Consider the following 24,938-nt stretch of genomic DNA (forward strand, 5'->3'; position numbering starts at 1 on the left):
AGCTGATTTCTTCTTCTCCAATAAAAAGCCCTCATATTGACCACCCTCCTCCCAGTTTGGCCTTTGAATTAGAGCTAGGATTGAACAAGTTTTACACCTGGATTTCAGTCTATTCCTACTCATTCAGGCTCATTCTTACTGCTACTTTTCTAGAAGCCTGACATAGGGTGGACCACTAGTCATGAGGATTTATAGATGTGAGGAAAGTGCTCCTTTAAAAATACAGGATGGGCCTCTTCAGTCGCTCACAGACCAGTTAAGGGGGACCAATAGCCCTGAATCAGTTTTCTTCCCTCTTTGTGGTATATATCTCGACATGTTTAAGACAGGGATGCAAAACTGAGGGAGAGTAGTTTTATTAGCATCACAGCGTTCCATTTTCCCATCCCCACCAAGCATCCAGAACTGGGGTCCTTGTCAGTTGGCAGATTCAACCTGGAGGCCACAGGAGCTGTCGGCCCCCAAGTACGTGGATGTGCAGGTGATACACAGATTGTGCGCCCAGCTTCCCATCGTTGATCACTGAAATGGTCAAGTGGTGTGAGAGGGTCGGGATTATGGGAGAGATCAAAGAATGACAGTGTAGGAATGAGAATTTATAGGTAAGGGTCCAAGGGCCCAAAACCACTCACCAAGTCGGTATCCATCACCTAGGCCCTCAGCCTTTGCTGTCTTCTTGGCCACAAGGAGTAGGTGTCCTAGAAGCTAAAGGAAATGGGGAGGGACATAGGTGGTTTTACTCAGAGGGAGCAAAACCTCTAGCTGTGTCCAGGCTTCCTCCCAGCCAAACCCTGGCCCTATTCTTCCCACCTGCTGGTCTTCTTCTTCAGCCTCGCTAATCCGAGGAATGGGCTTCTTAGGAATGACCAGGAAGTGCACAGGAGCCTGAGGGGCCACGTCACGGAACACAAGACACTGGGAACAGTGATAGGCCCGAAGCCACCAAGTTACTTCAACAGGCTGGATACTATCTATGAACTTCCTGAGGGGATAGGTCTTATGGGCACCCCACCTGCTGGTCCTCATATAGAATGTCAGCTGGGAGGCTTCGGTCCAGGATCCGGGAGAAGACGGTTGGGGCTGCTCCCCCAGGAGCTGCCTTCTGGGCCTTGGCTACTTCATTCCCATCAGTCACACTTGCAGCTCCTCGAACCTGATGTGGGTCAGACGTAACTAAAGGAAGAAACTGGCAATACCTCTCCCATGTGCACAGTTGGGACTGGCAGAAGCTGGCTCTGACAGTTATCAGCCTCATCCTTTTAAGAGCCTACTAGCAGGGCCATGCCATGGCCTGGTAGTTATGTGAGCTGGATCACACATGGACGACTATACAGCTTGAGTCCTAGACCTAGTGGCTTGAGAAACATGCTAGGCATGTATGTACCCAAAATCTTTTTTTTTTGGAGAGATTTTCAGTATAGGGCGCGTGCGCTCGCCAGACAGACAGAGACATTAGAGACAGAAAGCGAGAAATCACCCCCTAGGGGGGATGGTCACGCCACAATCCCTTTTCCTCCATTCTCCTCTCGGGATCTTGGGCACGCATGCACACGTGCCCGGCATGAGTTTTAAGCCACCAGGTCCGGGATGCGAACCGTGGTTGACTACGTGGGAGTCCAGCGACATAGCCATTACGCTAACTGCTGTTTCCCATGTGCCCAAAATCTTCAAAGGAGGGAGAGATGGAGAAGGGATTGTTGTGTGTCCATATCCCATGGAGGATGCTTTTTCTCTTTTTCTCTGTCTCTCTCCAGCAAGTATATGTACACTCTGGGAAGTTAAAAAAAAAAAAAAAAAAAAAAAAGAAGACCCTATTAGCAGTTCCCAACCAAGGGAAAAGTTGCTGAATTTGAGTATAAATAGAAAAGGGTAGGAGCAGATGGTGCTGGCCCTGATTAGCTAACAGGCAATATTACCATGCAGGATTCAGAAATGCAATCGATTCCTACTAACTAGTATGGAATCTAGAGCTGTTTGGGGCAAAGATTCTAGGATGAGACTGGAGATTTACATCTTGGTTCCTATTTTACCACTGAATTACCTCAGATAAATCCATACTCTCAGATTCAAATATACAGGAGTGATTTATATCATTTCTTAAGATGATTTCAAACTCTATTCACTCACCGTATTAATGTATTTCCGCTTAGCAACCTGTCTAATGACTGTTAGGACTTAACCAGTTCTCCAGTATGTGGAATCCTTTTTCTTAGTTTGTGTAAATCACAGCAATCCCCTCAATCTTTGATCTCATTCCCAAAGTCTGTTAATATTCACTTGTGTAATGACCTTGAACCATTGCCACACTTTGAACGATTCAATGACTAAAATAGTAATCTGAAAGTCTTTTCTTTTTTATAATGAACTTTAATTTTCGGGTATGTCATTTTTATAATTTTTGCTGATTGTGTTTTTTACATTCTGTAGTATGTAAGAGATGCAAATTAAAATAAAGTTAACAAGTTTCCTTTAGGTCTTTTCATTATTCAGAAGAAATAAAAACAATTACACCAGATTTATATTATTGTTGTGTCTTGTTGCTTTCTGAAGTTTATCTGATGTATGCTTTTTGTATGGATAGAATTACATTATTCTAGTGTGGTGTCAAGGAATATTTATTAAAAATACATACTTATGGTGCCACGACACACCACAAGCCATCTGCTTTTAAGCTCCCAGTTATCAACCAATTCACTGAAACACTTGTAAGAACAGAACCTGGTAGTTAAGTGAGGAGTGCCTCCTGTATTTCCTTTACTTGTTTTTTGATTTTTTAAATTAAAAGACTTAATTTTATTATTTTACAATCACCAGAGAGAGAAAAAGTGAGAAAGCAAGCTGCCAGGTCCAGGACTCAAACTACAATCAGCCATGTGAGAGTCCATGGCATTTGCTGATCTGGTTTTCTGATTTTTTTTTTTTTTGAGAGATATTTCTGCTATAGGGCGCATGGGCTTGCCAGAAAGAGAGAGACAGAGAGACAACAGAAAGTGAGAACTCCCCCCACCAACACCCCAGGAGTGGCCACTCCGCAATCCCTTCTCCTCTTGGGATCTTGAGCACGCATGCACATGCGCCCAGCATGAGTTTAAGCCACCGGGTCTGGGACTTGAACCGCGGTCAACTACATGGGAGTCCAGGGACATAGCCATTACACTAACTGCTGGCTCCTGGTTTTCTGACCTTTAAACGCCATTATCTTTCTTTTTTTTTTTTTTAAAGAATTAATTTTATTTATTCATTCATTTTATATAATTTGCCCAGAGAGAGACACAGAGGGAAAGTGAAAAATCAAGCCACCAGGTCTGGAACTTGAACTGTGGTCAGCCACGTGGGAGTGTCCAGCACCTTAACCACCTGCTGGTCCCAGTACCATTATCTTAATTTTTTTTCCATTATCTTTAATTTTTAGCTTTAATGCAACTGCCCTGTTTTATGCGAGTTGATTTCTCATCTGATGTCACATCCAACCTCTTACACTGAATTTTAACTCCTGTCCTCGGAATGAATGGAGGTGAGTTCAGCTAAGTAAGTGAACTCTACTCCCCAAGCCTTAGAGGATAAGGGCTGGAAACGTCTGTTTCCTAGGGGCTCCGAGAAGGATGAAGTCACGAACTAGGGGAGAAAGGGATGGTATGAACTAGACTTTAAACCCCCAGCTGCTTCTGGCAAGTGGGGAAGCTGAGGGTTAACACCGGCGCTCTTTAGAAGGCCAGTGAGGGTTGGCTCCGGGAAGAGAACGCTCGCTTTCTGTCGGGGCACTGAGGACGCTGCCCGCGGCAGGCGCTGGTCAGCTGGGTTTCAGGCGGGCGAAGGCTGCAGCCACTGCAGTGACCCTGTCCGGAACTCGGCGCCCAGGTCTGTGCAGGGCAGGGGTTCACCGGCCGTCCGCTTCTACAGTGGCCACCAGTCCCACCTCGCCGCACAGCACGGGAGCCTGCGCTTCAAGAGCAGGGGCGGCCACAGCGGGGCCCTCGGGTTCCTGCTCCGCGAGGCCGCAGGGCTGCGCGCGCCTTCGGAAGACCGGAGGAACGCTGCCCCAGGCCCCGGAGCACCTGAGACCCTGTAGAACCCGCTTCTAGTCCCCACGGCCACTTCTCACCTGTGCCCCGCGCGGCACCGTGGCCACCACGGCTCTGCGGGCAGCGCACAACCCCGCAGCCAGTAGCACGGCCGCCGCCATCTTCCCGGAGCCACCGGGTTTTGCTGCGGGCGGGAGGGCGACTTCTGGAGTCCGGGAGCGGAGGCATTGGCTCCGCCCGCGGCCGGGAGGCGGGTGCGGGCGCCCTGCCTTCCCATTGGTTCCGCTGCTACCTCAAAGACAGAAACTTTGATCTCATTGGCTGCCTCCGTAAACGCAGGGCCAAATCTCCTCTCCATTGGCTTCTCTTTCTCGTCTGCGTGAGCGTTCTTTCCTTTGGATCCCAATAGCTAGTTTTGCTACAGAATAAATTTCCACTCGATCGGATTAAGGAATATGAAGAGGGACTTTTTCCCTAGTTGGATCTAATGTCTGACATTCGAACTGTTTGGATTGGGGCTCCCGTGTGGGTGGGGCTCTAATGTTCTGGGCTCGTCGTATTTTTGTCTAGCCTTTACCCCTGAGCACGGAGGACGAGAACGAGGGCGGGCCATGTCACCTGCTGCACAAAGAGCTAAATAAGAGTACTTTAGACCCTTCCACTGCGTAGCCCAGCGCGGGTGGGTGGTGGGTAGAGTTCTGAGAATATTCGGCGCTCTTGGGCTCCAGGAACCACCTGGGCTGGGACTGAGATGTTTAACCGATGGGGTCCATACCTAGCATTTCTCTCCAAAGGTAGTTTCAGCCCTTTGAGCATTTCAGAGATTTTTAACTTACTCATTTAAGGGCAATTTCTCCTTAATTATATGTTCTTTTTAGCATATTCACTCTATAAAGTGCAGTTTTCAGAGTTGTTTTTGCACTTTAAAAATACATGTAATATATATTTAAATAATTATTTTTATTTATTATCACTTTTTAAATTTGACGAAAGAGAAAATGAGAAAGCAAGATGCCAGGTCTGGAAGTTGAACCACGGTTGGCCATGTGGGAGTCCAGCACCTGAACCACCATGCCCCCTGCTGACCCCTAAATATATATTTTTAAAGTTTATTTTTTATACGAAAGAGACAGCAACCCTAACAGAGTCCAAACATCAGGATTCGCACCCAGCTTCAGCCAGCCCCAGATCATGGGCAAGCATCCAGTAGGTAGGAATATCTCTAGACAGGAATTAGGAACCTTCTCAGCTGGAACTGCTTTGCAAAGCAGTCCTATCTGTGCCACAAAGGAGTATGTATGTATTCAGTGTTCTTTTCTCATCAGAAAAGGGGTATGATACCTTAAATCAGTGCCTGGTATTTTCAGTGAGTCAGTTTTGCTTGGCTGGGTTAAATATTAACATTTTTTACATAAGAAACATGGGGTTAGAAAATGCTAATATACTCAGGCACCAATAGCTTTTAGTCTGATATTTAACACACAGGACAAGTTATCATTTTATTTTTAGTTTTTTTTTTTTTTTTTAGCATATGGACTGACATCTAGAGGTGCTCAATAATTGCTGAATGAATAATATTTGGTGTTTTTGCTCATAATATATATCATCACATACATTATACATATATTAATATTAATCTGTATTATCATTTTGCAAAGTCTCCCACTTATAATCAGTTTTAAAAGAATTATTTAATTCCATTTATTATTTTTTAATTTGACCAGACAGAGACAGAGAGAGAGAGACAAAGGGAAAGCGAGAAAGTAAGCTGCCAGGTCCAGGACTCGAACCACAGTCAACCATGTGGGAACTGAGCGCCGTTATTCACCAAGCCACTTGCCAGTCCCATAATCAGGTTTTTATGTTATTAGTTTATATTCATATATTTTGTAATGGTTGCATAATATTTCCTTGAATGAGTTTATCATAGTAACCCTTCCATTACTGTAGACTATTAATTGAATTTGCTCTAGGTGAATGGCTATCGTGATTATATATAACCAGTGTTGAGGAACTCTTTTTCTATGCTAGTAAATCTCTCTCTTTTTTTTAAAGAGGTTTTGGCCTTAGGGCACGTGCACTTGCCAGAGAGAGAGAAACAGAGACAGTGAGAAAGTGAGAAATCATCCCCCCCCCCATGGCCATGCCATAATCCCTTCTCCCTTTCTAGGGACTGGGCACACATACACACATGCCCAACATGAATTTGAAGCCACCAGATCTGGCACTCAAAGCATGGTAGGCCATGTGAGAGTCCAGTGACATAACTGTTACACCATCTGCTGGCCTCGAGATAGTAAATCTCTTATGTAGAGCTTTATTACTATAGAAAGTCCTTTCACTTCCACAAGGCAGACATTTAATTCTGTGATTTTCCCCCCAAGATTTCTAGCAATCCAAGCTGCATTCCTTCCCTTGGGAGGACAGATAGCCTCCCTAAATGTGAAAAAGGATAGAATGGCCTCTTTTTTGTGCCCAGAGACTGCCCCTCTATGCCCTTGTCTATGTTCCCAGGGACACGGGGAAAATCTTGGGGATGCCTAGGGTAAAAGATAAGTGGAGTTGGGATCTAGGAAGAGGAGAGAAACCAGCTTGGAGGGGTAGGTGAGTACCAAGGAAATCAGCCTGGAGTACAGCCTGGAAACCAGTGAGTACAGAGGAGCCTGGAGAGGTAGGTGAGTACAAAGCATCTTGAAATTGGTGATTTCTTTGGGTTCTCATAGAGAGCACACAACACGGGTTATTCCTGTTTTATACAGCCAGAAACTAAAGCCCAAGGAAAGTAACTTGCATGGGATCACAGAGTTCACTAGTGTCAGAATCTCCTACTCCCATAAGACTCATATATGGATTTTCTACTCACTCCTCCAGAGTTGCTGATTTTTTTTTTTTTTCTTTTAAGAGAGATCTTTGCTATAAGGCGCTTGTGCTTGCTGGAGAGAGAGAGATAGAAAGCAAGAAATCACCACCTGGGGGATGGCCACACCGCAATCCCTTCTCCTCTCAGAATTTTGAGAGGCATGTGCACACACACACCTGGCATGAGTTTTAACCACTGGGTCCAGGACTCAAACAGAGGTCGACTATGGGGGAGTCCAGTGAGATGTAACCATTACACCATCTGCTGGTCCCTGCAGTTGCTGATTTTGACTACTGGCTCCCAGTCTTCTGTACTTTAAGCACTTGTCATTACCTGCAGAGGCTCTCATCTGAAAGCTACTATGGTCTGTTGGCTAAGGCCACTCAACTCCAGTCCCTGGCACTACATCTGCTGCTGGGTCTCATCAGAAACTTCAATATCTTTGCTTCTTTTCTTCAATCTTTCAGTTGCTTTCTAGCTTTGTTTTTTCCCCTATTTATAGAGTCTGCTCACTCTACATCTTCATCTCCTTTTGTGTTATTTTTCTGACCATTTTTATACCCTCCCTTTATATCCTCTCTCACCCTTTAATCTGTTTTTTTTTCTCTGCTCCTCTAACAAAGTTCTACTTATTGTACCTGAATCCTAAACTATCCAGTGATCGGGTTTTCTCCAATTCCTCACATTAGCCATCCCAAATCTTCACCTTTCTCCTCCTGTCTCCCACTCCCCACTCTAATGCTTCTCTCTTTCCACCAGTAGTTGTTATCTCCTACTTCTCAGGGGATATAGAAGCCATCAGAGGGGAACTTCCACAAGGAACATCCTGTTCCCTGAAGCTCAGTGAAGGCCCCATCTTTTATTCCTTCTTCGTTGTAGAAAGTGGTGTTTCTCTTATCCAGAGTGAATTGCTACACTGTTGCCTTGACCTCATCTCTTCCCTCCAGCTCTGGGATCATTTCTATCTCTCATCTCACTTCTGTATCCTTTAAGGTATTTATTTATTTATTTTTTTGTTCTAATGACTTCTTCCCTCCTTCCTTCCTAAAAAAGTGCTTCCTTAATTCCACATCTCCCTCTGGATATTGTCTGACTTCTGTACTTTTCATCCAAACTTTTTTTTTTGAGAATTTTTGTTGTTATTGTTATGGGGTGCATGTGGTCACCAGAGACAGACAGAAAGCGAGAAGGGGGATGGTCACACCACAATCCCTTCTCCACCATTCTCCTCTCAGGATTTTGGGCATACATGTACACACACCTGGCAAGAGTCTCAGGTCTCCAGCTCTAGGATTTGAACCGCAGTTGACTACATGGGAGTTCAGCAATGTAACCATTATGTCATGTGCTGGTCCCTCATCCAAACTTCTTAAAGATACCCCTTCAAACTCCTTACTGTTTAGCCTGTTCCTCCACTGCACCACTGTAACACTGTACTCTCTGAATTCTCGAAAGACCTTTTAATTGCAAAATCCAGTGGTCACTTTTTTGGTCTTTATCTTACTGGATCCCCACCTGCATCTCACATCACTGCCCACTGTATACATCTTTTTTTTTTTTTGGAGAGATTTTCACTGTAGGGCGTGTGCGCTTGCCAGACAGACAGAGAGAGACATAGAGACAGAAAGAGAGAAATCACCCCCCAGGGGGGATGGTCACGCTGCAATCCCTTCTCCTCCATTCTCCTCTCGGGATCTTGGGCACGCACGCACACGCGCCCGGCATGAGTTTCAAGCCACTGGGTCCGGGACGTGAACCGCGGTCGACTACGTGGGAGTCCAGTGACATAGCCATTACGCTAACTGCTGGTTCCCTCTATACATCTTGAAACTTCCTCCCTTCTCCCTTTAAACCTTCTGATGTTAAAGCCAGCAGCTTGAAAGTGGATGTGAGGGAGGCAGATGGCTGGATCCAGCCCCTTCCTGCCCCAAGTAGGTGCCAACTCTAAGGTCTTAAAAACATCTGCCCCTTGGCTGGGCTCCACCTGCCCCATACAGATCCAGGTCAGAGTCCAGTGGCTTCCCCTTTATTGCTGATCTGGGCCAGGCTCACAAAGTCCTGCGCCAGTTGTTGACAGTGTCTGTCCCTGGAGGAGGGAAGAACAGGGGTGAAAGGGTCAGGTACGGGGGTCAGATGTGGGGTCAGGCTGGAGGCCATGTGGGCCAGGGAGCCCAGAGAAATGGGGGTAGGAATCGGGATGGCCAGAGGACCCCTGCATCTGTAAGGCCTGGAAGTCAGAGTTGTTGAGAGTGGCTTCTCGGAGGACAGGCATCTCTGCGAAAGGTACATAGTCTGCTCCTGGGAGTGGAAACCAGTGCAGCGTGGGATGCTGGGGTCAGGGAATACATACTATGGGGGGGGGGGTCAAAGGTAGGAGGGCTTTTCTGCCTGGCCTTCTGTCTACCATCCCTGGGATGGTCCCCAGACCCAGGTTGTCTCCTCACCGTAAGGCCTCCCTCCTCGTCGCCGGGTCTCCCTGGTCTCAAAGAAAGTCTCGTGTTCCTCCCAGCGCCGGTCACAGGCCGCACAGAGGAAGTTAGATTCAAAAGAGCTGCAGCAACAGCCTGGGGCAAAAGGGCAGCGGAGAAGAATATAGGGAATTAGGCTATTCCTATGGGCTAACGACTTTCTCACCAACACACGCCTAAGTCTCTCCTACCAGCTCTCCATTCTCCTTGCCAAGCTCTGCATCCTATTCCCATCCACCCCCCTACCCACCCAGTCCTCTCCTTGCCCAGGAAGGTACCGCGATGTCTGCAGGGATGGCACCCGGTGGCTGAATGATCTTCATGGCTGTGTTTGCAGCGACACTGGGCCCTCCAGGCCTTGGGGTCGAAGGTGGCCCGTCTCCTGAGCCAGAACTCACCTACCTCCTCTGGGCGTGACGGGATAAAGCAGAACATGAGGCAACGGCACTGGGACACGTGGCAGGGCACCGATATGTCTACGGCAATGGGAATGGGAGTGGTCGGTAGGGTTAGACCAGCGCCTGTGAGGGCCTGGCTTTCCCATGCCAATCCCCTACCCCTGTATCAAAACACACACAATCTCTCATCCCAAGACCTGACGGAGTACGGTTATCCCTCCACACCCAGTGGGGGCTGACCAGGTCTCCCTTACCTGAGATGATCTGGTGCTCTCTTAACAAGTGTCCACAAAAGCACTTGGACTCATCCCCAATCCGGAAACAGTCCCAAAGGTAATGGGGGCAACGCCAGCCAATGTAGAGACCTAGGTATATAGGGAATGAGTAATTAAAAGTGAGAAGGGAGGCACAGTAGGTGGTGGTGGTGAAGGCGCTGGACTCCCACGTGACCGACCACGGTTCGAGTCCCAGAGCTGGTGGCTTGCTTTCTCTTTCTCTCTGGTCAAATTAAAGAGTGGTAATAATGATAATAATTAAAAATTAAATAAAATAATTTTTTAAAAAGAAGGAAAAATAAATCCCAGATTCCCTCTGATTGTTCTCCTATCCCCCTGGAGGGACCCATCTCTCCCCCCAGGTACATTCATCCCTACCCAGGAGTTTTCACCTCTATCCCTTTAGACTTTTTCCTCCAGAGGCTTTTTTACCCTATATGTGTTTCCAGTTCCCATTCTGCCCCAGGATTCACTCTATCTCTGCCAGCCTGTCAAATATGACTGAAGATAGCCTTCACTTTTTCCATCTATAGTTTAAAAAAATGATATTTTGGGGCAAGCAGGTGATGTAGTGGTTAAGGAGCTGGACTCCCTTATGGCCAACCGCAGTTCATGTCCCTGACCTGGTGGCTTGCTTTCTCACTTTCCCTCCCTCTTTCTCTGGGTCAAATTTAAAAATAATAATAAATACAATTAATTCTTTAAAAGAAAAGAAAATATTTCTTTGGAGAGAGACCGAGACAATTACCCCCATATGATCTATATCCTGCTATCCACCCCCAGTCTCAGTTGGCCTGGCTTGTGGGCAGGCACGTGTGCACATATGCATGTCTGGCTGACTCAGGGATGGCCCAGATAGCAAACCAAGGACTCTTCCCATTGTGGGCAGCTTAACTGCTGCTGTGCCAATGTCTGGTGCCCGAAGACAGTCTGTGTGAAGATGCACATGAGTCTCCCTGAGTTCTCTGTAACTGTGGCATTTCTTGTCTCCTCCCTTCCCACATTAGGGCCTGACTTTACTTTGTTTCCTTGCAGCATCTAAGGTTAAGAAAAAGGGAAGCTAATTGGCCAAGGGTGCCACAGCCTATGAGGGTTGGCTCCTAAGGAGTATGGCTACTAAAGGTACCTTCTGGGCAGCCCTGGTACCAGGATATAGTAGGAAGGCTTCCGCTGGACTGTCCAGGTTGGTGCCTTCATAGTTTCCATTCTATGTTCCTGGTGTTATTGAGCCAGTGTGCTCTGGGAATCTGAGAAGGGCTTTGCCAGAGTCAGAAGAAAGAGCAGGTAAGAAGTGAAGAGTGGTGAAGATTCAAAAATGTAAGTTGTGAGGTTAAGAAAGGAGGCCTGGGAAGGAAGATGAGGCTAAGCAGAGAATGGGCACCAGCAAGAGGCCACAACCCCTGGTAGCCTCTTTTCATCTGGCTTCATGGCTAACCCTACCATGAGGTGAGGTGGTGATGTGAAAGTGTGGAAGAGAACTAGACAGCACGTCTGCTCAGGTTCTCTCATCCCCCGTGAGATCTGAGAGTACCCCAACTTCTAACGAAGAACCTATGTGAGTCCCCATAGAGTGGGACCTTCAGTTGCTGGACTCTTATTCCTACTTAAAGGCTCAACTGAAATGTCACCTCCACTAAATAGTTGTCTTTGGCTTCTTGTGTCTGGACTTCCCTTGCCTTCCCTTGCCTGTCTGAGCTTCTCAAGGGAGGAGCTTTTTTTTTTTTTAAAGGATTTATTTAATTTTATTTATTATTATCATTTTTCAATTTGACCAGAGAAAGACAGAGAGCAAGAGAGGGAAAGTGAGAAAGCAAGCTGCCAGGTCTAGGACTTGAACTGTGGTCGACCACATGGGAGTCCAGCACCTCAACCTCCATGCCACCTGCCAGCCTGGGAAAGGTCTTTTATCCCTGTCTCTAATCTTAGTACAGGATATGGCAGGTTCTCAGAGAATGTAGACTGCCTGACTGAATATACAAAGGAGAAAATTTCTTAAGGAGGGAAGAGAGACCCAGTATTCCAGACATAATCTTGGAGTTCCATAGGGAGGATGAAAAAGAGTTGGAGGTCACTGGTCTTTGACTGGCAAGGGTCACGATCCACAATTCTGTGTCCCAGACTATGTTTTCTTGTCTTACCCATGGTCTCAGGATCTAAAGCCTGTTCAGAAGTGGCTTTTGGCTTTTCTGCTTATGTCTTGATACTGACGGCCTGCAGTACCAGTGTTCTGTCACACCTGGGAAGGTTGGTTGAGGGGACAGGGTATAGGCAGAGTCACAATGGGGGAGGGAAGGAGCCAGGATTCCACTGGAAGAATCTGAAATCTGTCCAGAGCAGCATGTTCCACAGATGAGGTACAGAGGTGAACAGGGATCAGCACTCACAGATCAAGGCCTAGCCTAAAGGTCTGAGGTAGTCAAGTTCAGGCATTGGGATAGGAATCGGTGTCCAGTGTCAGATGAAGAAGACTAGAATTTGCACAGGGAGATTGATTTTTTTTATTTTTAAAGAATTATTTATTTAACTTTATTTATTATTATTATTTTAATTTTATGGGAGAAGACAGAGAGAGTCAGTAAGTGAGAAAGCAAGCTCCTAGATCTGGGACTGGAATCACAATCATCCATGCAGGAGTCCAGTGTCCTTGACCAACACGCCACCTGCTGGCCCCAGGGAGACTGATTCTATTTCAGAACTCAAAATGGTACTCTTAAAGTAGGACAACTGGCATCAGCTGTGGATTCTAGTGTGGGACCCTCTGCTCACTGCTCTGACTCCAAATGCCTTTCCTGTTACAAGAAGACAAGTACAGCAGGGGAGGGGGGAAGAATGATCTATGATGCCATTCTGACTGTATGACAGGTCAGTTCTATGAGTGCATAATCACATTTACATGATAGCGTTTTATTAAGCATAGAACATCTCCGTACAGCTGTCTTTACATAATGGATGACTCTGGCCTAAACCTGTCCCCTGAGCTTCAGACCTACATAACCAGCTGTCCATACGAGTCACCAGCATGTTCCATAAGCACTTCAAAAGTGTTACATTCAATTATTCCTTCCAAAGTTGGTCCTCCTTTGTTCTCTGTTCATGCAACATATACTTATCAAGTGTCTACCCAGTTTTAGGCATTTAATTAATGGTATCATTATCCAATCAGCTACTTCAGCCTAATTCCAAAGGTATCATTCCAGGTGTCTCTCTGAAGGAGAATAAGACATCTGGTGCTTCTTAGCATTTCTTGAATCTGTCCACTTCTCTCTGCCCATCCATTTCTTGCCTGAATTTTTACCAGTGCCTCATAGGGTAGTCATCCTGTCTCCACTCTTGTCATTCTCCACTCTATCCTACTGCCAGAATGACCTTTCAGAAAACAAAATCTGTTCATGTTATTGTCCTAGTTAGAAATCTTTAAGTTCTGGACCAGCAGGTAGCACGGAGGTTAAGATGGCTGGATCCCACATGGCCAACAGTGTGGTTTGAATTCTGGCTCAGCGGTTTGAAACTCACACTGGGGTGCAGGTATGTGCAAGCCCAAAATCCTGAGAGGAGTATGGAGAAGGGATTGTGATGTGGCTGTCACCCGTGGGGATGGGGAAGAGTGATTTCTTACTTGTCCTTTCTCTCTCTCTCTCTCTCTCTGTCTCTCTCTGGAGAGCACACATGCCTTATAGCAAAAACTAAACAAACAAAACACGAAACAACAACAAAAACAAATAGAAACTTTCAGTGCCTTTGGGTTGCCCTCAGGATATAATCCTAACTCTTCAGTTGGCACAGAAAAGTCTGCACAATTCTGCCCTTCCAGAGCTGAGCTGGGCTGCTCCCCCAACTCATGTGCACCAGGCATAATGCACTGCTACAGTTCTCTGTGGAGTCTTGCTGTCATCTCACTGTACTCTGCTCTTGGCAACTCTTCTTACTAAGATTACAGATATCAAGTGAGAAGTCACTCGTTCCAAGGCTTATTGTTCCTCAAACACCCACAATTTGGTACCCCTTTCTCTGCGCAAGTAGCATTCTGGGCCAACATTGATTTTAGAATGAATTATAGTTGTCCTTTGTCTCTTTTTTTGAGATATAGGGTCTCACTATGTCGCCCAGGCTGGTCTTGAACTTGTGAACCTCCTGACTCACCCTTCTGAGTAGTTGGGATTAAAAGGTGTGTGCCATGATGCCCAGTTGTCCTTTTACTTATTGGTGTTTCTCATTAAAGTATAAGTAATTCAGGACAGCAGGTGGCATGGTGGTTAAGGTGCTGGACTCCCAATTGGCTGACCGAGGTTTGAGTCCCAGACCTGATGGCTTGCTTTCTCACTTTCCCTCTCTCTCTCTCTCTCTCTCTGTCTTTCTTTGGTCAAATTAAAATGAATTAATTAATAAAATAAAATAAATAATAACTTAAAAAGTACAAGTTATTTGAGAGATTTTGTCTTTCAAACCCCACCAACACAACTACCTCTACATCTAATGCAATGCCTAGCAACTCGTTGGTGTTCAATAGATGTTCACTCTATGAATAAAAGAAAAGCTTATATTTGATATTCTCTATACATCATGTATACTGTTACAGAGTCCTGACTCTCCAGGAACCCAAGACACTCAAAACTAGAAGGGGAACCCTAAATACCTCTGATTAAGACTGCATGCCATTTAACTTCATCTATGAAACTGCCTGTTTAAACTGGAAAATAAGTAAGTTCTATTTAAATAAGAAGAAATGCAGTGGTCTCGAAAAGTGGGAATTAGGAAGCTCTGAGAAAGAAAATGAGGGCACTGATCAGATCTTGCACTTGCAAGAAGCGAAGAGTTACAGATGTTAAAATAAGCAAATGAAGCCATTTCAAAGCCTGAATCGAAACTGAGAAACAAATGACATCACTGACTTTCTTGGTCAGGGGTAGAGAGAGGAGACTTCCTGCATGAGAATGGGGAAAGTAAATTACACAGAGGAGGGCTAAGGATATAAATCACCTGGTTGTCTTTATATCTTAGGCCTTTCAGTATAGTTCTATTCCCATCATAACGGGAAAGGAAGTAGGAAGACTGAGTAAATAATAAAAATAAATGCAGTATCTATTGAATTTAGTCTGAAATCCAAGGGTCACATCTGGGTAATCTCTATAGATGTGCGATTCAGCAACACAGGATGTGCTCATGCACAGAATGGCATGTGTGTACACAGTTCATCTGCACACAGCATAACACTCACAGGATTACCAAGAATGCTTGTTCTGGGCTGAGACTTGGAATCAATGGGGCTAGAAGACACAACTCTCCTCTCTGGTGAGAAAAACCAGAGCTTTTGGATACCCAGATGACCATGGGTCTGGCATGCAGGAGTGACAGCCTTTTAATGGAGTCCCGCCAAAGGGACCAAGGCCCTTTGCCATGTCAGAATAAGTCTCTGGGAGATTATCCAGGGTCCTGGGCCATCTCTGCTTTAGGGTTTGCTGCTGGCTACCTAGCTCCTAGATCTAGGGTTGTCCCATGGCCCTTGTTTTTAACAGCTTGAGTTCAGACACCTGCTCCCATCTGGGTTTTGTATGAATATCGTCACATTTTATCTGCATTCACCCTGGTTTCCTTGGCCTGTTCTCCTTCCAGATTCTGGGCAGGTGGCATTGACATTTCTATAGAGGGGCAAATATCTGTTAAATGGACAGGTTTCCAGATCCTTCTATATTGGAGGAGTTCCATAGGCCATTGGAGGTGTTCAAGGCCACACAGGCTTACCAGTCTGGATGGCATTCAGAGCTGCATCCGTCTCCCATTGGAAAAGATTTTTCACCTGGGCACCAAACTGTTCTCTGTGCATTGCCTTAGCCACTTCCACCAGCTCTGCCTGTTTAGCAGGGACCACTGGGTGGACTGTGTAACCTGGGAAGGGAGGGGAAGTAAAGACACCTTAAAACTAGAGAACAGGCTGTGCCAAGAGCAACACAGTCCCTCATTCTGGGGCAGGTCAGGTACAGGGGACAGTGCTAAGCATAGGGGAAAGGACAGGAGGAATTATGGCCAACACCTTTCTTTCCCTTCTTCTTGCTCAGCTGGTGTCCAGGCTGGGCTGTGTGAGCAGTGCCATCACTGGTATCCATGCCCTCCTTCTTGTCCTCTCCTGACTCTTCCTTCTGCTTTGAAGATGTGTCCATAAGGACCTGGACTGAAGGGCCTGGGAGGGAGTGCTTTGGAAGCCTCTCAGATTCAGGGAGCTGGGTGAACCTTGTTGTCCATGGGAACACAGTGGAAGATTCAGAGGCAAAGTCTTCTTTCAAAGCATCAGAAAAAGACATAGGGACTACTGATGAGGGAGAAAAAGAAAGATGTTTCTCAGGGGTATTAGAGATGTGAGTCTCCAACATGGTCTTAGAGGTAGGGTTCTCCAAAGAGATCTCAGACTTGGAGTGTTCTGAAGGAGTCCTAGCGATGGAAGGCTCCACAAGGCTTTCAGAAGTGTGGGTCTCTAACGGGGTCTGGGAAGTGGTTGACACAAAAGGAGATTTAGAGGTATGGGGGTCTACAGGGGTCTGGGAAGTGGATGGAACCAAAGGAGAGTCAGAGGTATGGGGCTCTACAGGGGTCTCAGAGGTGGAAGGCTCCAAAAGGCTTTCAGAGGTATGGATCTCTAAAGGAGGCTGGGAAGCAGATGGCACAAAAAGATCTTCAGTGGTATGGGAATCTAAAGAGGTCTCAGAAATAGTAGGCTCCAAGAGGGTTTCAGTGACAGGGGGCTCCTGTAAGTCTTCAGCAGAGGGGTCCTTTGAAGAGAGGTGCTCCTCTGCATCCATGGTGGTTTGAGGTTCTTCTGTGATCTCATCTGTTTCCATCTAGTGGTAGAAGAGGGCCCAGGTTGGGATAGAAGGTTCTGCCAGTCAGGACAGAGCCCAGGGTTAACAGGGCGTTAAGGAGTTAGGATGCTCTTCTCAGTGCACCTGAGATATAAGATGGATGCAGCTCTGGGTCTCAGGGTGTGATACCAGGAGGTTCAACCAGGGGCTCAGACTTCATGTGGCATGCTGCTCTGGGTTGTTAGGGAGTTAGAATTTAAAGATGGGAAGGCTAAAGTAGGCAAAATCCCATCAGTAGATGGTAGAGAACCATGCCCCAGGAAGGAGCTGGAACACAGCTACCTAGCTAATCTAAGAACAGGGCCCTGGGCATGTCTCAGAATCTTGGAGGACAGTCTCTGGAGTTCTAGAGCCAGGGACCAGGAAGCCAAAGTTGGGGGTTGGTTCCCAAGAGTACAGGAGAATGCCATGAGGTATAAGGCAGGATCCTGTCCATAGTCTGATTCTGTCTAGGGGCCACACACACCCTGCCTTGATGATGTCATTCATATTTGACTTCACTGCAATCTCTTCTCCTCCATTTTCCTCTGAGGATTTTGGGCACACATGTACACATGCCTGGCATAAGTTTCAAGTTGCCAGGTCCAGGATTTGAACAGCAGTCGGCCAAGTGTTTGGGATTTTGAGCATGCGTGGGCAAGCGCCTGATGTAAGTTTCAAGCGCCAGCGTCTGGGACTCAAACCACAGACAGCCAAGTGGGAGTCATTACACTATCTGCTGGACCTGAACCAAGATCTTTCTAAAATGCAAACCCAACATTGGCATTCCCTTGCTTAAGAACATTCAGTGACTCAGTTTAAATAATCAAGTCCTAGTTTCTTGACCCTGATATTCAAGGCCTGTTGTCTTTTGCAACACTACCTGAAGATACCTGCGCTAACTTTCCCTGCTCCCTAATTTCCCCTCATGCTCCAAACACACTAGATACAGCACTTCTTAAGCTAATCAATTAGAGCCTTTCTGAAGGGGAAATTTGGGAATGGAAATAGAAGAGGTAGAAAGATGGTGAAGACGATGACCAGAGTCAGCTAAGAGGGAAAAGGGATGTGAGGGTGGAGAACCAGAGGGTGCAAGGAGCGGGAGAGGAAAGAGAGAGGGAGAAGGGAATTGGTGGAGGGGCGGATAAAGATGGAAGATAGAGACTGGGAGTCAGTGGAACTGAAGGGGCGGGGCTGAAATACTGAGGTGTTTAGGAGCAGGAAGCGGATCAAGGTTTGGAGGGAGAGGGCCACTGGAGAAACTACATACCTCTGGGCTTTAGCTTGGTTGTCACGAGTCGTTAGGTCAGGATCTGGCCTCAGGATAGGAAGCGTTGGTCCTGAGGGAGGGGAGGTTCTTGATTGTGAATGAGCCCCGGCTGCAGGCGCTGATGGTGAATGGCCTTGCCTGAAAGTCTAGTGTGTGGGGAGGGGACTTGGACATCTGCACAACTACGGGAAGGAGTTATGGTCTGACTTGGGGAAGGGCAGGAAGGGGTAGGGGCAGGGCGGTCCAGGGCCGACGAGGGAGGGGCTTGACTGAAGCCTCTGGAACTCCGGGAGAGGACGATCGGTCACCCGGGCAACTGGAACGCCCAACGGTCTCCATGGCAACAGCAGTCTGTTCTCCTTGGTGGGCGAAGCTTCCTGAAAGGGCTGCTTTGGGCCCGCAGGAGACAAGGCCAGCCGGTTCACTTCTGCAGAGGGGGATTTTTGAGGGATGTCCCTGAGCAAGTCTCTGGGTAGGATCTACGGATGTCTGTGTGTCCGACCATGGACGGGGGGAGTCTAGGTTCACGAGGGTCTCTGTAGGGGTTCTATGAGATATCAATGGGGCGGCCAGTGGCTATGAGAGGGACATTGGGTCTCTGGCTGGGCTGAGAAAGGCGTTCTGGTGTAGCTGGAGCTGGAGCGGAGTCAGTCTGAGAAGCCCAGCAGGACTAAGTTAGAGACCAATAGAATACGGCAGGGGGGCGGGCTTTAGTGAGAGGGACCAATTGAACTGGTCGAGGGGCGGAGCGTCATATGACGTCAGGCAGAGGCCGCCGCCGCGGGGCCTGGTTATCGCGGGTTCAGCGCAGCCCGGAGTCGCCCAGGCCTGAACTCCCATCCAGGTCCCCGACCCCGGCCCCGGGCCCGCGAGGACACCGGAGGCCACCCCCTGGGGGTGGGGAGCGGAGCCGAGGGTCAGCTCTGCGAGCGCCCCGCGCTGGCCTGTCCGGCCCCGCCCCCGCCCCGGGCCATGGCCCAGCCCTTGTCCCGGCCCCTTGTCCTATCCCGATCCCGGCCTTGGCCCCCAGCTCCGCCCTCGCCCCTCTTTCCAAAACGGTCCCAGCTCCGGCCGGGGTCCCAGCAAATGCCAAGGTCCAGGTCCAGGGTCCCCCTCCAGTCCCTGTCCTATCCCCTGGCCTGGCCCCCATCCCCACCTGGGTCCTTGTTCCACCCCCTGTCCCAACCCCATTCCCAGTGTTTGCTTAAGCCGCTGGCCAGACCCTGGTCCTTGCTCCAGTCCCCATCAGAGCCCCTCCTTTCATCCCACCACCTGTCCTTGTTTAAGCCCCAGTGCCCAGTCCAGCCTAACCCATTATCTCAGCCTTTGCCCTTATCTCTGAGTTTACCCAATTCTCTCCCACTAGTCCCCCCTCTCTCTCATACTCTGCCCCTCTCCCAGCCTCGACTCAGGTCTGGGCTCCAGCTGCCTCCAGCCCTTTTGCTGCTGTTGCTGTTCTCTGTCCTTGGCCCAGGGGCTGGTGAGTGCAGAAGCAGGAAAGATTGAGGCAGGGATGGGTTCTGGTAGGGAGGGGTGGGCTGGAGAGATTCAGGAGAGGTGGGACCTTGGGGACTAGATCACTGGGGGAAGAAGTGGGGAGAGTCAGGGAGGAGAGAAGACTTACATGACAGAGGAATCAACAGGGTCAGAAAAGTGGTAACTGGGTTTGAAGCTCAGCAGGTGGTTAATAGTCCCTAGGATGGAGACTGGAAGGTTTTCTTTCCTGGTGTCCCTCCTGACCTCACTTTGACCCTTGCTTTCCTAAGGAGTCTTGAGGGCATTGCTCCTGCTCTCACAGTTTGGTGGGAGAGACATAGTCTTATACCAGAAGTCTCTAGTCTAGTGTGGGAAGATACAGCCTAAACCTCTGGGATAGTCCGCATGCATTTGAACAGGGTTGAGAAAACAGTTTTGAAGATATCATGTGGCAAACAGATGGACATGGGTTAGTTGCCATTATAATGAGTTTTTCTTCTTTTTTTAAAATAGTCTTATTCCAAAAAAATCTTGATTTGCCTAGGAATAATTTCTGAGATTTTTTAGAGCAGGATTGAAACTCAGAAACCATTTTACAAATGGGGAAACTGAGGCTCAGCAAGGGAGCAATTTGTCCAAAGTTATACAGCTTAGAAATGGCAATGCTAGGGCCAGAAAAAGGTTTTGTAATTTCTATCTTATATCACTGTTTTCTTTCCCCCACTGCAATGTATGCCTAATAGAAAAACAGATCAAATGGGGAAAACCCCAAAGCACAGCCTCTTGTCTCCATTTCTGCCCACAAGGGGCTTCATCCACAGTCTGTTCTTCATTTGCCAGGTGTTAACCTCAGGCCACCATCCAGCAAGGGAGAGATGGATAGGAGACAGAGAGGTCCAAGTTCCTAGAGGGTGGAATGTGGGAGGAGGAGTAGGTTCTGGCCCAGGGGCTGTGCCATAAAGATGTGCCCCTCATGAAATCACTGTAGTCTTATGGCTCTGACCCCTAACCACCTCTGGAGGGTGGCACTCTAGACAGGATGGAGCTCTGTTTGATGGAGTCTTTGACAATAACAGCTAACAAAGCAGCTGGGGTTAGGGAGGAGGTTTCAATGAGCTCTGGGAGCCTGCTTCAGTGTACAAGCCTGAGGCCAATGCACACCAAAGGCCACACCCCCTGCAGAGATGCCTGGGCATGTATGTGTCTCTGTGTGTAATTGATTTGTGAGATTTGTGGGAATGTTGGCATGTGTAGTATATGTACATGCTTGTGTGTTGGTGAGTGTGGGCATATGTATGTTGTGTGGGATGCATGTGAGCTGATGTGTCCTGAATGCCTGTGTTGTTGCATGAGAGGGAGAGGACATGTGGCCTATACACATTCCTCTTCAGCTCTGCCTGGTCTTGATACAGAGAGCTTCTGTGTTACCTTCAGAAATGAAGTAGGTAGTTCCTAGGTCCAACGTGGTGTTGGGTATCCCCCGCAGCTTATATAAGTAATCCATCTGTCCCCAGCCCTTCTCCTGGAAGGAAGGAGCCAGGGGCAGGCTCAATGGTGGTTACTGCCACTGACAAGTTGGACACTCAGCAGAGGCAGTGGCTGGTCAGCTTTAGTGTTTTGGTGAGGCTGAGCCCATACTGTTGGCAAGTCATAGTTTCTATGCCTGCCATCTTGGCTTCTTTGTTCAGGAGCCCATTGAGCAAAAGCACTGGGCTGGTTAGGAGAGGAGGGTGACTGATAACCACAGGATATACAAAGCAGAAAGTTGTGAATGTGAGCGTAATTACCCAGAAGAAGGCTCATTTGCTTTGTGAAGAATCATAATGAAGTTAGAAAAGGAGCAATGAATAGGCCCAGCTGCAGGCAGGGCTGCCCTTTGTGCAGTTAATAGTCCACGTCTTGGCAACTGTGGCCTGGTGTGCAGAGATAACTTAGTGGTGGTGATGGGCTTGCCTGAGAAGAGGTTGGCAGGGTCATAGGACCATCATAGCGCAGAGCTGCACAAATGCTTATATTGTTGACTTCAGTCTCACTTTAGGAATGGAAGTTACCTCCTGGGTCTCCTGTCTCAACCTTGAATCTTGGACCTTTTCCTTAGGCTTAGCTGGCTGTAGTTGATAACCCAGACATTCTTCGCCATCTGAATAAATTACTTTATGAGGGCCGCCCCAGTGGCCTGGTGGTTAAGGGAGCTGGAACTCACATAGCTGACTGTAGAGTTTAAATCTCAGCCCTGGCAGCTTGAAAGACATGCTAGGCGTGTATGTGTGCATGCCTCAAATCTCATCAGGATGGAGAAACGGAGGAGAAGGGATTGTGGCATGACCACACTCCATGGGGAGGTGCTTTCTCCCTCTCTCTCTCTTTTTCTGGTGAGTGTATGCACCCTTTGGTAAAAGAAAGAAGAAAGAAGGAAAGAGAGAGAGAGGGAGGGAAGGAGGAAAAGAAAGAAAAAGAAGGAAAGGAAGAAAGAGAAGGAAAGGAAGAAACAGCAAGGAAAGAAGGAAGAAAGAAAAAAAAAGAAAAGAAAAAAGAAAAAGGGAAATTACTTTTTGTTCTATGTAGTGTTATCAGTAGCAGGGCCATCCTCAGCCTCTGTGTGTGTGTTTGTGTGTGTGTGTGTGTACACATGTGTATGTGAATGCATGGGTGTGTGGTTTTTGGGTGGTGGTAGGAAAGCACCCTAGCTTCATCTTAGAAGTACTGTGATATTCAGGCCAGGTTCATCTGAGCCTGGCTAGGGCTTTGCCCACATTTCCTTAGTAACACAACTCTGGTAGGCCCGTTGAAACTCCAAACTAAAGCTTTGGGTAAAAGGGCTATGGACCCTTTCTCAAGTATCTGACTTCAAAACTTCTAGATCGCTCCCAGGCTTCCCAACTGCTGCTCATTTCTATTGCCTACCAGCCTAGTCTGTGACCCCTCTGTAGCCTGTGGCCATTTTGGGGATAACTTAGTTAGTTCTCCAGTTCTCCAGCTATACCATGGTCCTTTGAATCCCGGAGCTCTTTGGGCTTGTCTGTCCACGTTTCCCTGTGGTCATCAGCTACTTTTCACTTGGTCTCTGAGGGTCTTTACTGAGGAATAACCAACATTTCTTCTAACAGTAGCAGTAGTTGATCTGATGACCCATCCCTGGTCCCAGCTTTGAGGAGAAGCAGCCCTTCCCCAACCCAGCAGAGGGTGCTCCAGAACTCTGACTCCTTGGAACAATAGTATCCAAGCTGTTCAGCTGTTAGCCTTCTGCCTCCCAGTTGTCACAGCCAAGGTTCCTAGGAAGCCTATCTTCCCTATCAGTTATTGCCATTTCCCTTCATCCCTCTTGGATGCATCTCTACTGTTCTCTAGACACTGCTCTGTGAGTCTCTCTGGGCAGTGGTCAGCTTGTAGAGTGGCAGGTCTTGCTGACGTTGAGACTGATCATGTGATCTGAGCTGAACCGAGTAGTCCTCAATTGTAACCACAACCTTGGAAGATGAGCAGAGGCCAGTCTAGAGCCAATGGCCATCATTTATATAGGGCAGCTCTCTGCAGGGTGACTCCCGAGGTTGCTCCAGTTCAGTGGGGCCGACCTTCATCAGCATTCTCTCTTCCAGCAGCCTCCCTCTCCCAGATACCTCTTTCTCTGTTATTTCAGACACCTCATTTTTGTACTTATGTTTCCCATCTCTATAGAGGGAGATTATCAGATAAGGTAAGCCTTGTGGATATTTCCTACTTGACTGAAAATTCCCCTCAGGATTTCTCTAATCCCCAACTCTTATTCTGTCTTGAGGCTGCTCATGTCTCTCCCCTTCTCAGCTGTCCTGGAGGCTTTCTCCTGGGCTTTTGGGAGGCTGGTCTGAAGTCTCAAGCAGTCAGATTCCTCGGAGCTTTATTCTAGGGGACCTTGCTTGCTATTTGGGGTCTGTTTTCCCTAGTGAGCTGAGCAACTGGGTCATGTCTGCCTTGCAGCTGACACCACCTTCCTGCTCACCCTGGCTGCTCCTGACATCCATGACCAGGAATCTGGACATTTCAGCTAGAGATGACCACTTCCTCCCCACCTCCCAACCTGCCTACTTTGACTATTCCCAAGTGATTTGAGATTCCACTGGGTCATCAACTGACTACCTTACTGCGCCTCCCTCTGGGGAACCTCCCCCTGGCAGTTCATTCTGACCCTAGAGGACTTGACAATTCTCTTTTCCTCTTCTCTTGAGGACTCTCATGGTAGCCTGCCAGTCTCTGTCCTTACCTCTGCCACCCAAGTAGGCCCCTTGTAGCCTCACCACACTTTCTCCTCCCCTCTCCTGCCTTGAGCCAGGATACAGACAGCTCTTGTAAAGCTTCTGAGGGTTTTTATTGCTCTTGACCACAGGGGAACAGAAAAGGGAAGAAAACAAACAAGGAAGGTACACAGTTCCCTGCTGACTCCCCAGCCCCGCAGGTGGAGTTCCAGCCTGCTCAGTTGCTTTAGGGCCCCTGCCAAAACACACACGCACACAAGCACACGCACACACACACACACACACACACACACATGCGTGCACTCCTTCCACACCTCTGTTTTGTTAGGCTTGCTTGGTAAGAAGAGAACAATGGCTCCTATGTGAGGGGTAGCTGTGAGGTTGTATAAAGGGACCTGGTTTTGGATTTAGACAGGAGTGGGTTTGAATCCTCTGTTTGGTCTAACTTTGAATTTCCTTATCTGTAAAAGGCATTTTGTTTTGTTTTAATAAGATTACTGTAAGGATTAAACCAGGTGATGGCTAGGGCAGCATAAAACCCAACTCAGAGGAGAGCATTTGTTGAATTAGTGTTATTGGAGAGGAAGCTTGGCCTGCCTCTTTAACGGAAATGCTCTCTGTCCTTCTTTGCTCCTTTCTTTCTGCTGATTCCCAGGAGGCCTTTTCCTGACCGATTACTCCACCTGCTCACCCCGCAAGCTGAGTCCTTTCCGCTCCTTCGCCAGCACTGAGCTATTCCACTTCCATGTTCCTGAGGACACATTCCTGGCTGTTTGGAACCTCATCATCTTCAAGGAGCAGGGGGGAACCTTTGGTGACCACTGCCCAGATCAAAGTGTAACTGTGTGAGTGTCTGAGTTAATCTCTCAGTCTCCACTTCCAACCCCAGATAACTTTCTAAGCTGAAGTGTGGCTTTATGAGTATCTAAGCTGACCTGCTGACCCTGTCCCTCTCCCTTGTCCACACTGAAGTGTGATTGTGTGAGGGCCCTGTCCTCTGTCACCTGATCCCTTCTCAACTACTGTGTGATTCTGTGAGTGCTTGAGCTGACCTTTGTTCCTATGGCCTGACCCCTGACCTGAAACAACTTGGTTGTGCATGTCAGTGTA

The 24,938-nt window shown here is 47.7% G+C and overlaps 2 protein-coding genes across 12 annotated transcripts in view; one reads left to right on the top strand and one right to left on the bottom strand.

Moving 5' to 3' along the window:
- Positions 1–340: 340 nt before the first annotated feature.
- Positions 341–18,489, bottom strand: LOC102500636 (histidine triad nucleotide-binding protein 2, mitochondrial). Of its 6 annotated transcripts, XR_001369990.2 has the most exons (9): positions 18,124–18,489; positions 16,052–16,853; positions 15,763–15,906; positions 10,003–10,113; positions 9,629–9,826; positions 9,327–9,446; positions 1,013–1,153; positions 633–705; positions 454–522 (listed from the first exon to the last, which is right to left on the bottom strand). XR_001369990.2 is itself a non-coding variant. In XM_006143154.3 (7 exons), exons 2-7 carry the CDS (start codon positions 16,851–16,853, stop codon positions 8,931–8,933), a joined length of 1,413 nt encoding a protein of 470 aa, XP_006143216.1. In that variant the 5' UTR covers positions 18,124–18,489; the 3' UTR covers positions 8,893–8,930. The 6 variants fall into 6 exon arrangements, 4 of the variants coding, with proteins under 4 accessions (XP_014441301.1, XP_006143218.1, XP_006143216.1 ...); XR_003548513.1 differs by lacking the exons at positions 454–522; positions 633–705 and adding an exon at positions 811–915 and having other exon boundaries at positions 18,124–18,486; XM_006143154.3 differs by lacking the exons at positions 454–522; positions 633–705; positions 1,013–1,153 and adding an exon at positions 8,893–8,968.
- A 33-nt stretch (positions 18,490–18,522) lies between these two features.
- The window catches only part of TMEM8B (transmembrane protein 8B), a 28,569-nt gene continuing 22,153 nt past the window's right edge, over positions 18,523–24,938 (top strand). For 3 of the 6 annotated variants that reach the window (XM_027769840.1, XM_006143151.3, XM_027769841.1), the window contains exons 1-2: positions 19,054–19,603; positions 24,484–24,673. In XM_027769840.1, coding sequence (XP_027625641.1) covers positions 19,096–19,603; positions 24,484–24,673 — 698 coding nt within the window. In that variant the 5' untranslated portion in view covers positions 19,054–19,095. Of the gene's footprint in view, positions 18,596–18,879; positions 18,968–19,053; positions 19,604–24,483; positions 24,674–24,938 lie in introns of those variants that run through there. The other 3 variants (XM_006143152.3, XM_027769843.1, XM_027769842.1) reach the window with 3 other exon arrangements.

The sequence above is a fragment of the Tupaia chinensis genome, unplaced genomic scaffold (assembly GCF_000334495.1).
Source record: "Tupaia chinensis unplaced genomic scaffold, TupChi_1.0 Scaffold000093_1, whole genome shotgun sequence".
NCBI lineage: Eukaryota > Metazoa > Chordata > Mammalia > Scandentia > Tupaiidae > Tupaia > Tupaia belangeri.